The 14,532-nt window shown below is 34.2% G+C and overlaps 1 protein-coding gene and 1 long non-coding RNA gene across 3 annotated transcripts in view; one reads left to right on the plus strand and one right to left on the minus strand.

The window, feature by feature from the left end:
• Positions 1–554: 554 nt before the first annotated feature.
• On the minus strand, positions 555–2,283 carry LOC117179805. Its single transcript, XR_004467957.1, has 3 exons — positions 2,171–2,283; positions 908–1,034; positions 555–786 (listed from the first exon to the last, which is right to left on the minus strand). It is a non-coding gene; the product is annotated as an uncharacterized LOC117179805 (long non-coding RNA).
• Positions 2,205–14,532, plus strand: part of LOC117179803 (esterase FE4-like) — a 28,842-nt gene continuing 16,514 nt past the window's right edge. For both annotated transcript variants that reach the window (XM_033371923.1, XM_033371924.1), the window contains exons 1-4: positions 2,205–2,264; positions 2,343–2,740; positions 5,319–5,478; positions 10,637–10,982. In XM_033371923.1, coding sequence (XP_033227814.1) covers positions 2,547–2,740; positions 5,319–5,478; positions 10,637–10,982 — 700 coding nt within the window. In that variant the 5' untranslated portion in view covers positions 2,205–2,264; positions 2,343–2,546. The remainder of the gene's footprint in view (positions 2,265–2,342; positions 2,741–5,318; positions 5,479–10,636; positions 10,983–14,532) is intronic.

Here is a 14,532-nt window from a genome sequence, read left to right on the forward strand (position 1 = left end):
TATCTTATCCTTTGATTTCCTTTCGAAGCTCTTCCCTTCCCGTTTTCCAAGTTTGTTATCTCCATGAAAATTATAGATTATTTCAAAAAATGTATGCTTTCCCATGTAAAATTTTATGCAGAAATAAGAAGTGTTATTAAAATTTCGAAAAAATTGTATAATGTTTTGTGAACTTTAATTTTTTAAAGAAACATTAAAAAAAATTTTTTTTTACTTTGTGGTGCTATTTTCTAAAGACGCAACAGACCAAAATTAAAGTTAATACTAATTATTCGTGAGAGCCTGCGCTTAAATAGAAACAATGTTTTATTTCAATAATAATTCATCATTTTTTAATGATCGATATTTTCGTAGATAAAAAAATAAATAAAACGAAAGATTTTTTCAATGAAACTGTTTATTCATAAAGTAACAATAACTGACGCATAAAAAACATATTTTGCAGTCTACTTAAGCATCAGGAAATTTAAATCAATCTATTGTCCGACATCTGCGGACTCTGCACAAAGTCCTGATCTGTGGTAATCGCAAATGCGTCTTCAACAATTTGGGCACTTCATGCGAATGCGCCCTGCAGCAGCGACTTCGCAGAAGTGACATCGGGCACGTAGTTTTTTTCAATTACCTGAAATGTATCCGGAGCTAGTTCGTCGATTTAAAAAATTTTTGCATATATTTTTGTAATTAAATTTCGCAGAGTTTGCTGCTGCAAGCGACATAGAAGATGAGGTTTCATAAGAGACATTGCTAAATCTTAGATTTTATCCTTTCGAATTTGTTATGTATCTGTAATTTCATTAAAACAACCTCTCTTAACGAAAAGATAAACTTACATGCATACCTTCACAAGAAATGTTTATAGTATTTAAAATATAAATATGTAATTATTGCTAAAAATTATACTTACGTTCACACACAATGGAACTTCTACACTGAGAAAACCACTTTTATCCAATCTGTCCTAAGCACGAAATTACCGCATGTTATAGATGAACAAGTGCGAATTTGCATTAACCCAAACTTCATATGCGACCCTGTTGGAAGAAAAAATGCAACTGGCCGGCGGTCCTTAGCTATCTGACGCAGTAGAGGTCAGACATATTAATCGTAGGAGGAGAAAACTTTGAATTAATTTCCTTTTAAATTGTCGAACAGCTATAATTACTTCTGCTTAAAAATATATCTTTGTGGATTTATGGATTTCAGATAAAAATTTTGGTTAAAAATTCATCTGTTTCATTAAAATATTTTATTGAAAATTCGTCTCTTTTAGCTGAATTTAACTGTTTTTGATATTAATTGAAATCATTTTTTGTTCAAACATTAACTATTATATTTTTAATTGAGAATTCATCATTTTATTTGAACATTCATTTTTTGGTAGATAATTCAACTATATATTTGTAAATTGAATTACTTGGTGAAGGGTTAAACTTCTCTGCCAAAAACTATTTTTTTGGTTAAAAATAAAAATATTTTGCTAAAAATTGGTTCTGTTCGTTTCAAAATTAATTTTTTTACCTAAACATTTAACTAGTCCAATTTTCTTTGGAAATTTATCTTTAATGTCAAAAATGTGTTGTAAAGATTTATCAGTTTAAGCTTAGAATTCATCTCATTTATTGAAAATTTAACTTCTTTGTTGAAAATCTTTTTTTAAAACTTATAATATAGATTATAGATTTATCTGGTCGTTTAAAAATTCAACTATAGGATCGAAAATTTATCATTTATGGTTGAAAATACAATATTTTTTTAAACATTTACTGCTGTTCCTAGGATGTCGTAAATTTTCCAGAAAATTCATAGGTAAATCTGGCTAAACTGAGCCGTAAAAATTTATCTGTAGTTTAATATAGGAAAATTAAATATTTTTCCCATCCTGAAATTAAAAACTTTCTAATCAATAAAAAAAATAGCGACCTCAACTTGATGTTCTATGAATGAAGTTATGTAAAAATTATCTTTAGACAATTAATAAGTATGAACCGGTCTGAATGTTATCTTGCTTCACGTTAGTAATTAAGGAAGTATATCTCCAGATATTTCCTTTAAAATATTACTATTATCTTTTTTTTGTTTGGTATATGAATTTAAGCATGGAGCCAGATAAGTTTTAAAACGTTATGATAATTACATTGATAATAGAGTCCTTGAATGATATACTCACAATAGTAACTGTAAAAATAGAACTTTCTTTTAAGGAAAATTTCGTTTTCAGCATAATTTCGTTTAAGGGCGTACCCTCGGTAATAGAATTACAAGTAAGAATCGTTTAATATTTGGATGACAGTTGCATGAAAATGCACTGAAGCTCTCGTTAAAATTGTGTAACCTTTCAGAGCTGAAGTTATTGCAACGTCGCATCCATTCCACGTACCCTAGTTTATGCGTGAATTTCGAATAACACGCATGCTCAAACGCGATGTTGCCAAACTTATGACTGTGACTGTGTGAGTCAATAACAAGTCGAAGCATTCTCTCAACTGCCTTGCTACGTACCGAGGGTACTTCCTTAAGAGTGTATTTCCACAAGGACGGATATAATGAATATACAAATTTGGATTCCATTTTCACTGGCGATTTTCCGCGCACCATACGTAGCTTGGTTTAGTGTCACTCCTCAAGTAATCATTTCTCAAGGTGTGCTCACAGGCACCACATTGGAAACAAGACTTGGGAGGTATTTTTCAAAATTCAGCGGATTACCCTACGGTCAGCCTCCAGTTGGAGACCTAAGGTAAAATAAGTAAAAATTAATGAAGTATAATAATCTACTAATAATTTATCCAGATTCATTTAACACTCATTCTGTCCACAAGGAAGATTTATGCTGTTATTTTCAATATAAACCAAATGAATCTGGGTTCTCGTCAATATTTTTCTAATTACTCCACGCTGTTTTTTAGTCTTATTTTCATACATGTAATTAGCTCTGAAATAAAACTTTTTTTACAGTGTTTGTCTTGGCACTTTTTTTATCATGTCAATGTGAAAATTTATTAGAATACGTTAGTTTCGCTTCTTACATTCAGGACATCCCATGTCGTATAAGCCTACTGCTCAAAACATTGGTGTACAGAATATTTGTGAATAAAAAATGAAGATCATTAATTTTTATTTTTCTTCTGTTAAGTTCTTTATTTAGACTTCAGGATTTTCTTATTAGTGTATAATTAAAATTAATATTTCAGAATATTATGAAATGTTTATTATATCCATTCAGAGTTATAAACTAGAAATTCTGTGTGTTTTTTCTTAAATGCGCATTTCATAAAAATCTATAAATAAGAATTTTGAGACATTCAGAATATAAATTACAAATCTCAAAAACATATGGGAAGTAAATATATTTCAGAAAAATAGTTACCACATGTTTACAATTTTTCAAATTTTCTTTTGAATTCATTTGTAATAAGCTTAATTTGGTTTGTTTTTTACGCAAGAACACTTTATAGAAAAATGGTCTGCACAACTAATTGCACTAACTACCAGCACCATATCTCGATAACCATATAATATAGTTGCTAATGGTTTTGCACCGACCAGAACTTCATGTAGTTCAACAATTTATCCCAGCTTAAAAAAAAAATCAAAAATCATTTCATTTAGACAGTGCGCTCACAGAAAGGAAATTCCGTATTTATAAAATTGGTTTGAAAGTGAAATTGTCTCCTTGCATGACAATGATCTACCATTTATTTTTAAATTATTCATTTTTCACCTTATATTTAAATGAGTGAATTTCAAAAAGCGTAATGCACAATTCTTGACGTACACTTGCGCTAATTTGCGTGATAAAGAATAATGTGTAACTCGTCCTTCGTCTCTAGGATTGAATTGGATTCGATTTCTAATCAATGGGAATGAATTGGATTAGATTAGATCGGATAATATCAGACTGGAATAAATTGGGTTGGAGTGAATGTGATTGGAATAACTTGGATTGCATTTGACTGGATTTTTGTTTGGAATGAATTGGATTGAATTACAGAGGATTGGATTGCGTTATAATCAATTAGATTGGAGAGGATTTGAGTAAATTGGAATGAATTAGATTGGTTTGGTTTTAATTTCAGTGGGTTGGAATGAATTGGATTGCAGTGGATTGAATTGAATTAAAATGGACTGGATTAGATTACTTTTGAATTAACTGAATTGAAGTAGAAGAGATTGAAATTAATTGGATTGAACTGGATTGGAGTAGAGTGGGGTATTGTAGATTGGATTAGAGTGGGGTGGAGGAGATTGATTTGGAATACATTGATTGATTGAATTAAATTAGATTGGAGTACACTGGAGTGAATTGGAGTGGAATAAAACGGATTGGCTTAGAATGAATTAAACTGAATTATATTGGAGGGAGGTGGATTGAATTGGAATGGATTGGAATGGATTTGGAATGAATTAGATTGGATTGGAATGGGATAAATTGGATTTGATTTGATTGGATTCCCTTTCGGGGTTTTTAGATTAAGACTCTATGCAACCGGTTTGCACTTATGATCGACTAGTGTGATGAAAAATAGTGTGTGACTCTCGGGCCCTGAGTGGCACTTTGTCTCGTGTGAATCGAGGCGTGAAACAAAATTGGCCTCGGCCAAAAAAGTGCCGCTGAGGGTCCCTATATCACAAATAACTAATAACGACTTAGCTTTAAGATCGTAATCACGATTTGCGGTAGCAAATCGTCGACTAGTACAAAAAAAGGCTACCAATGATCCTTATTTTCCAGTTATTTTTCAAATTCTCCACATTTTGCCTAATTTTCAAATGGTTTGAGATAATGATTAATTAAAGCTATCAAAAATAATTATCGAAGCAACTTATTGTTAGATATCTTTAATAATATTTGCTTTGTATAACGCTAGAAGGTTACATTTCCCTGAAATTTCCTACTTATTTTCCTACTTTTTTCGATTAATACGTGGTAAGGATTTATTTAACTTTGACAACATGATTATTTAAACAATTTTTTATTTCTATTTATAACGTTCTCTTGCAATAATGGTAAATATTTGTCCTTTAACTCTGAAATTTTAGTCCGCTTTTCACTTACTTAGTAAGTTAATAATTAATGCAATTCAACAAAGAAATTTCTCATAAAATAACATTAAATTATCTAGTATTGCAACTTATTTTGCACTAGAACACAAGACAGGGTGCACAAGTATTAGCGCGCGATTTATGTTGCTAGAATTATAAAAATATAATATAATCAATACTTTACAATGTCTTGTCCATCTTTTGTATACGAATATTTTATTTATAAACACAAAAGTAAGATAGGAAAATATTAACATCAAATTTAAATTAAGGTTTAGCAGCCCAATACCAGCAAAAGGTTGGGATGGAGTGCTTTCAGCAGATAAGGACAATATAATGTGCCCTCAATTTTCCGGTTCAGAAGTAGTTGGCCAAGAGGATTGCCTATATTTGAATGTATACGCACCTCTAAGAGAATTTTCGTCAACAATAGTAAGCTTTAAAAACACAAAAATATGATACCTTTTACATTTAGTCCTTTGTCTTTGGCGACTGAACTCTCTTAATTGGTATATTACTCTTCACTTGTGACTTTTATCTCTTTCTATGAGCCTTCACCTTTGCTGCAGAGCAGTCACTAACCGTTTTTTGCGCCCGCTGTAAATAGATCATATTTCCTTCGCCCCTTAAACAGCAAATTGGGTGACAGGGAAAAGTTTTGAAAATTTTAAGGTAAAATGGAAGGTCTCGATTTTATTTCAGAATTTCATAATGATGTCAATAGTAGCATAAATTTGGAAAAACGTTGGAAAATAATCATGCAATTTTTTGAATATTACATTAAAAGATGAATTTACAGCACATAGAAACTAAATAACATAAGTGTTCAGAAAACTGATATGCCTACAAATAACAACCACTCTACCTGAGACGAACATATAGACGATTTGCAGTCCGCAATAAAGACGAGCCCAAATTCGTCGACACAATTTACCCCAGCATTTTTACACTTAGTTCGGAGACTAAAACTAATTCAGTCCTTCAGAAAAAATTTATGAGGCGAAAGGGAGATAGAATTCCAAAGCCTAGACAAAAGGAGATATACGAGGTGTGTTCAAAAAATAAGGTGACCTTATGGTTTTCTCAAAAAAAATATTCATTTATTCCTCAATATTTATGTTGTCCCCTTCAAAGTAATCCCCCTCAGATATAATACACTTGTACCAACGCTTTTTCCAATCATCGAAGCACTTCTGATAATCATTTTGTGGTATAGCGTTGAGTTCTTTCAGCGATGCAGTTTTTATCTCCTCAATCGTTGAAAATCGATGTCCTTTCATGAGTCTCTTCAGTTTGGGGAAAAGAAAAAAGTCACTGGGGACCAAATCCGGTGAATATCGAGGCTGCGGCATAACTGTAGTGACCAAAAACATTTTTGGTCAGAAAATCTTTCACAAGCAACGATGAATGAGCAGGTGCATTATCGTGATACAACAGACACGAATTGTTTTTCCAAAGTTCCGGATGTTTTTTGCGTATAGCCTCTCGCAAACGGTGCATAACTTGAAGGTAATACTCCTTATTGACCATACGACCTGGTGGTAAGAATTTCTGATGCATTACGCCACGGTAATCAAAGAAGACAGAGAGCAAAACCTTTATAATTGACCGAACTTGACGTGCTTTTTCCGTTCTTGGAGACTCAGGATGCTCCCACTGAGACGATTGGGCTTTAGTTTCGACGTCATAACCATATACCCACGATTCATCCTCAGTTACAATCCTTTTGTGAAAATCAGGATCATTATTGACTTCATTCAACATCTCCTGAGCATGGTCATGCGATGGATCTTTTGATCAAAATGAAGCAGTTTTGGAACAAATTTAGCTGACACTCGTCTCATGCCCAAAACGTCCGATAAGATAGCATGGCATGAGCCAACCGATATGCCAACATCTTCAGCAACTTCTCTGATGGTAATTCGGCGATTTTTCAACACCATTTCTTCCACTGCTTGAATGTTTTCATCTGTTCTTGACGTGCTGAGACGTCCAGGGCGAGGTTCGTGTTCGACATCCTCTCGGCTTTCTTGGAACAGCTTGTACCACTTATACACATTTTTCTTACTCAGAGTAGACTCACCGTATGCAACTGTCAAAATTTCAAGAGTTTTAGCGGACTGGATTCCTTTTTTTCACACAAAATTTAATGCAAACTCTTTGCTCCATTTTCTTCGAAAGAAGAAAATCGCCGAGCACACCAAACCCTTCTAACCATTTACGCCTCTGCTAGAAAAACAACACGAGCTATATAGTCAAAACTGTGAACATATGATCGTGACGAGTGTACCAACACAACAAAACAAAAAATTTGAAACTTGAATGTACGTAGCACGCGAAAATTGAAAAGTCACCTTACTTTTTGAACACACCTCGTATACTAAAAAGGTTACAAATTATAAAAGAGGAAGTCCAAAAAAGTTTAAATGAATCAAATAAAAGGCAAGCTAGCAATCATAATTTAAGAAAAAGACAAGTAGAATTTAAAATTGAATATAGTCTAAAAAAGAGTGAACAGACTGTCAAATAAAGCGGATAAAAAGTCAATCCAAAATTTTCGACCAGTAAGATCTATTCATCATTAAGAAAAAGTTTTCTCCAGCTATGTAGGAATTGAAAACCCTTAAAGAAAAAATTACTGGGAAATGGAATATAAAACAATTTTAAATAGGAATATACAAATTCAGATAATAGCCCAAAGGCGTAGGAAATATTAATCACTTTCAGTCAGAATATTGAGACTAAAATAAGGGTAAAAATGGCATTAACGACATAATTGAACTTGAAATAAATGTCAACAATACTCTGAAGACAGCTACTGTAAAACGACGTTAATAAAGAACTTGAAAGAACAAAACAATTGCAAAGAACATTCGACTCCAAAAACAAGACATTTCCACGACAATTGACAAGACTGACGAGTGTTTCATTTTTCTTTTCATACTTGTTTTAGAAAGAAGCTAATCATGAATGAGAAGCAGAAGCGAAAAAACAACAGCACATGAACATCAAAAACAAAACAAGAGACAATTGTGAAGAACTGCAATATCAAATTCGCAAATGATTAATGCTTTAATTTATTTATGTATGCCACATAACATTTTTTGCCATGAAAAACAAATTGAAATGAGCAAAAGCTTTATAACTTCAGACTCCAATATATAAATTTACTTATAGTGAAACCGTAACATATGTATTTGGGTATATTTAAAATTATTAAAACAAACCTCAAGAGAAAAACAGCAGATTTGCAAAGATTTGTTTAAATGCTTTCTGCTGAGACTAGATAAGACATGAAGAAAAAAATTACGGAAATCTCAAATATATGTCTGAGCCCAGTTTGGAGTGGAGGGTTATAACAGAATAGTTATCGTTAAATAGAACTCGGGGCAGCCTTGCACGAAGGAGGTAATGGGCCGCATCCAAAATGACACGGAATCGTAAGAGAGGTTCCGAAATCTTGGGCAACGGCCCACTCAATCGTTAGTCTTCTCTGCTGACTGCTCAATAGCCCTCAAAGCTGTGCTCGTAACGAGTGCCCCGAACTCTTCTAGGCATGCGTCGCCCTTGGTCTCTGATTCGTTGCTGTTCGCGCGCAATTTGAAATGCTAAAAAATAACATTTTTATTGTTTATTATGAATAATGTCATTTTAACTTATAAAAATGTATATCTGACCGATATTAATGAATCTTGATAAAAATAAAAATTTACTAAGTGCATACTGTGTTATGGTTGTTTTTGCTAAATATGTGAATTTTTGTATTAATATAATTTTATTGAAAAACAAGATTCTCAATGCATTTTAATATTTTAATAAACTTTAAATAACAAAATTTTCGAATAATGAAAAATATGCAAGAAAAATACAAGTGAGTACCAAAGGATATTTTTTATTTACACAGTATGCACTTAATAAATTTTTATTTTTATCAAGAATTATTAATATCGGTCTAATAAATATTTATATAAGTTAAAATGACATTATTCATAATAAACAATAAAAATGTTATTTTTTAGCATTTTAAATTGCGCGCGAACAGCAACGAATCAGAGACCGAGCGCGACGCATCCGTAGAAGAGTTCGGGGCACTCGTTACGAGCACTGCCTCAAAGCGCTTCGCTAAGGTAGGCTTCCAGCCGTTGAGTCTACTTTTCAACGAGGAAACTTATCGCCCGACGGCACCCGCCATGGGCTGACGCGTCATCATCTGTTGACGGTCGCTCATCTCCATGTAAGTGGTAATAACCCACGTTTTTAGATTAACACTATCCCAATTTCACCCCTCGGGGTTTCCCCGTGATACAACACAAAATACTTTAAATAGTAAGCTACCTGCACAGCAAAAATATATAATTACACACCAAATTACACTTACTTCATGACAATGACATGCAAGAATAACTGTAGGTACCAAGAAGGAACGGTGCCGATGGAACTGTTATCTGCACTTAAAAACAACTAAATGTTAGCCACGATCTCAAAAATAGCTTTCAGCGGTTAAGAACGGCTTTTAGAAGTTTATGGTGATTCAACCGATCGACGGCAAATGTCAGATCGAGTAACAAATGATTTGTTTTTGTTTTATCGTATGTGGCTCTTTTTCCTCGCGGTACCTTTGACCCCGCTGTACCCTATTCTTTGGAATGAATAGTCAGTCATGGGGGCATCAGAGTCTCAGCAGATCTCTGACAGCATCAAATCCCTTGAAATCCATTGAAACTTTAGAAATTTTTAAAGACCTTAGAAATCCCATAACATTGCAAATCCTTTGAAATACTTCGAAATTTTAGAAATTATATTAAAATTTGTAATATCTCTTAAGGTTTCTTCAAAAGTATTAAAGATTTCGGAAACTTTTAAGCTATTAAAAATTGTGAAAACTTTACAAATTTTGATTTTTAATTTGAATGTATGATTATACTTTTTCTTAAAACATTAAATATACCTTCTTTCGGTTGCTTTCTGGATATAAGTATAGACCAAATATATTAACTATAGGTCAGATCTTATCCCTCATCAAAAACCCGAAAGTAATAAATTTGACCTTAACTTAGAAAAACGCGTATATCGGCCAAACCAGAACCGACCATAAGAGTACTTTTCATGCCGACACTCATATATTTTTATTCAAAATTTCTACGTTTTTAGGAAATTTGTGTAATTTTGGCCACTCGTGGTCTGTACCCAGCGCGGAGGCAGCGCAAGCACTATCCTAGTTACGACTCTGTTGTGATGTCTGATCTTCCACATCTGAACTATGACTTTCCAAACTGAAATTCTGACTTTTATGCTTGATCTTCGGCGCCCGCCCCTTTCAGATCTATTCTCGGACCTACAATGAAAAAAATCGTTAGTGCGTGTGCGACTAATTATTTAGACTTTAAGACATGGTAATGCTTTCTTATTATTTGGAACAACCATTTTATTAGTAGCTGGTACTAATGACTGAGAGTAATGAAATTGTAGTTCAAACTAACAGACTACTAAAATATAAGTATCATTTCTTACAAACTAAATAGTTGGAGCTCAACTAACAGTTTTTTTCAGTGTATTTTTTGTTGTGATTCTAAAAAGATTATTTGTATAGGCAAGCAAGTCCAAGAGAAGCAGTCTATTTCCAGTTATTGTATTTGTTCCTGGAGGAGCTTATGCGTTTGGAAGCAATTCGCCTTCATCATTTGGACCTCACTATCTCCTAGACAAAGATATTATCCTTGTCACTATCAATTATCGGATAGGAATTTTTGGATTTCTTACTACAGGGGATCTAATTGCACCAGGAAATTACGGATTAAAGGATCAAGTTCTTGCACTTAAGTGGGTGCAACAGAATATTGAATCTTTTGGTGGAGATCCAAAAAAGATCACATTAATGGGGAGTTCTTCAGGCGCCGGGGCAGTCAGTCTCCATTCACTTTCCCATTCTTCGATTGGTAAGAAAATTAAATTATTTCGACACTTTAATGATAAGATTTATCCTTGGCATGCTTATTAAAAAATGGGCGTTGAATAAAATACAAATTGTAAGAAATGAAAGACACACGCACATATGTATATAACTTTATCAATTAATGAGATACACTGATCATCTAAGATAGACCTCAACCCACTCTATTAATTTCCACTGACCACTACAATTTCTTCACATGCTCATACACCCCACTACCCATCACTACAAACCCTTCCACCCAAACAACCCTAGAGAGGTTTATATTAAATGTTTTTAAAAAAATTTTCTAGTTTTTAAGTAATTGCAAATATTTTTTAATTATATAATTTAAAAAAGCACAGAAAAAACATTAAAAAAAATTTAATAATTGTTTCATTTTTCAACTTTTTTTATCTTTTTAATGTATATTTTGTGTTGGCCCTATTTACTCAAAAGCCAGATATCTCGTTTCCACCACTAGGCCTCCTCATTTAAGACGAAAAACTTCAGTCTCACTTTTACAGCTGAGTATAGGCTCGTGTTGGCGAAGACGAGAGATTTGGCTTTGAAGTACATAGAACCGAATTTCCCCTCGCTAAAGAGACCTGCCCTAAGGTGTTATTCTCCTATTAAAATGGTTCTGTTCTACCACAAAAAAATTCCCTCCTGGTTTTCGGATCGAGGAAAACAACCAACTGTATTTCGTGTGAAACAAAGTTTTTTTGTGAACAATGACCAACGTTCTTACTCTCCATAACAACATCCACCTCCTTCTTTAGCCTCTGGATTAATACCACTTCATTACACCAGCTATCGACCCACAACTGCGGGATTAATAACGTGGCATCTTAGTACGTTTCTGACCACCGACAGCTTAAATTAATTTCGCCAACTGCTCTCCTCCCCTTAAAGCTGCCGCATTAATACCACTGATCTCTACTACCTTTCCACCCACCAGCTGCGGGATCTATCTCGCTATCATTTCGACCACCGATAGTTGAATTAATATCGCCAACAGTTCTACTCCCGTTATGTCTACTGCATTGTATAACTAATCTCAACTTAGGGATAGAAAGTCGAAACAATAAGTCGACTTTCGACTTTACCATCGACATTGAACTTTTCAAGTTTCAAAGTCGATTAATCGAGACGTAAAGTCGATTTTGGTCGACTTTCTTGACTTTTTCGTACCGCAGATTTCTTTATTTATAGTTACATCCTACAATAGTTTGTGATAAAAGTTCATTTTTTCACGGTAAAGAGTGGAGTGAAATCAGAAAAACGAGGTAAAAAATGACATTTAGAACGCAATTATGCACCGATTTTAGATTTGTTTTATTGAAAAATTCAGGACTAAATTTTTCAGAGAATGGTGAAAGTAATTTTTTTTGTTTATTTAATTCTGATTGTAATGAAACATTGGAAAAAATGTCGATTTTTTTATTTCATTTTTTAAATTCTTGACGAAATTTTTCTTTTACTTTTCGGCCCTTGGATTTAATGCACAAGGATATGAGAAAGATAAAAAGATTGTTAACTTGTATAGTTAATTGTTATAAACAAATTGTATTAACAAATACTTGACCTCCGGGGTTAATCCTCTTCAAGGTATAGTTCTGCTCTGAAATCGCTTGCTTTCATCGTTAGGATGATACGTTAACATTAAAATTTAGGATTAAATGTTATTTGTTTATTTTACAAAGACGAATGTTGGTTATTTGTTAGTACAATTTGCATTCAAATAATAAGTAACGAAACAAAAAAATAAAAAATGTACTCTCATCATTTTCTGAAAAATTTAGTCGTAAATTCAAAAAAAAATCTAAAATGGGTACATAATTGCGTTCTAAATTTCATTTTGAATCTCGTATTCCGATTCCACCCCACTATGCGGTCTCTCATTTAACCACACTGTGCACCGGCATGGACATGTAGCAGCCTTGCAAGAGATTGGTTCGCGCTTTTTGATCGTGTGGGACACGCGCGGATAGCTTGACTGCCCTGTCTCGCACAGCAACACCTGGAAAGAAGACTGCAAATGTAATTTGGATTTAGCGCGCCGTCGAAAGAAGTCGAAAAGTCGAGCGAAAAAGTCGACTTCGTGTCCACTTCGGGAACGCAAAGTAGATTGAGAAAAGTCGACTTTCGGACCATGAAAGTCGACTTTACCAACCCTAGCTCAACTACCTTTCCATCCACCGGCGGCTCACGATTGCCTTTTTGCACACCGGCTGCTGCAATGATACCGCGGATGGTTCACCTTCCTCCAGATATTTTCTGGACTAAAACAGGGGCTCCCCTCTGCATTTTCAACTACTGCCGGCTTAATTGATTCTGCAGACAGCACCTATTCTCTTAAAGCTGCTACATAATAACCATGGCGCTCCGCTACCTTTTCGTCCAATGGCTACTAGATTAATCCCACGGGCGGCGTCGCACCCCGTGTAACTTCTGGATTATTTTTGCAGTTCTCCACAACCTTCGCGCCCACCAGCGGCTGGATTAGTAACACGAATGACGTCCATTTCGAAAAAGATGCTCCCTAAGATTTCATGAGACTCCTAATTTACGGAAATCCCTAAAGTTGTTTGTAGTTGTCTGTCGTTTTTAACACAGTTGCGTGGTTCGTCCCGGTTATACCAGTTAGCGGGCATGTGATAGCTTATTCAGTTATCCTGCACTGGTGCACTCCGATCTGCATCGAAGCTGGTCGGAGTGAGAAGGAAGAAGTAAGAAGAAGTAAGAGGGAGCGATCGGAGTGCTCTTGGAGTACACCAGTGCAGGATAAACGAATGTGCGGTGAGTGAATCACGTTGCGGAAATTCACGGCGGCCACCACTGCGATCACAGCGTTCAGAATTATTTTCGCGCGCATCAGTCCTGTGTTGTCGTCGCGATGAGAAACGTTTGAATCAAAGTCCTGCCAAACGTTCAGGATTCATGCATCTTCTAATCGTAATAATGGAAACCGATTGAAGTGGTTTTGCGCCTGGTCATCGACTTATGGTAAGCGATCCACTTCTTATCATAATTTCAATAATAATTAATATATCGATAATATTTATCGATGTAAATGGACGTTATTTTATTTTATTTTCACTTTTGAATGCTCAATGTTGGAAAATATTTAAAGGGTGGCAGTCTTAAAGGTACTGAGGGAAATATTGATGAAAATGGGTTTATTGGCCCAAAAATTATTCAAAACACAATTACATATCCCGGTAAAAGCATTTGTTTTCTGGCCAAACTTTTTTGCCATCAATTCAGTAATTCTTTCATCTCGGGAGTGCACTTTTGTTATATCGTTAAATGGTGATTTTGATTTTAAAGAATGTTTTTTTACTCATCTGTAAAGTTGCCAAAATGTCACTTAGCACCTGTTGCGCACAAGGGTTCAAGTGATCAAATTGCTGATTTCAATATTTAAATAATGATTTCATTGTTTAAAATCGACATTCATATTCAATCTTATTTCTAATCAAAGTAAATTCAACGATTATCAAGCTCATTAGAAAATTGAAAATTTCTTCAGGGGCCATTCACATGCCACTTGG

Source organism: Belonocnema kinseyi, chromosome 9 (assembly GCF_010883055.1).
Source record: "Belonocnema kinseyi isolate 2016_QV_RU_SX_M_011 chromosome 9, B_treatae_v1, whole genome shotgun sequence".
Classification (NCBI taxonomy): domain Eukaryota; kingdom Metazoa; phylum Arthropoda; class Insecta; order Hymenoptera; family Cynipidae; genus Belonocnema; species Belonocnema kinseyi.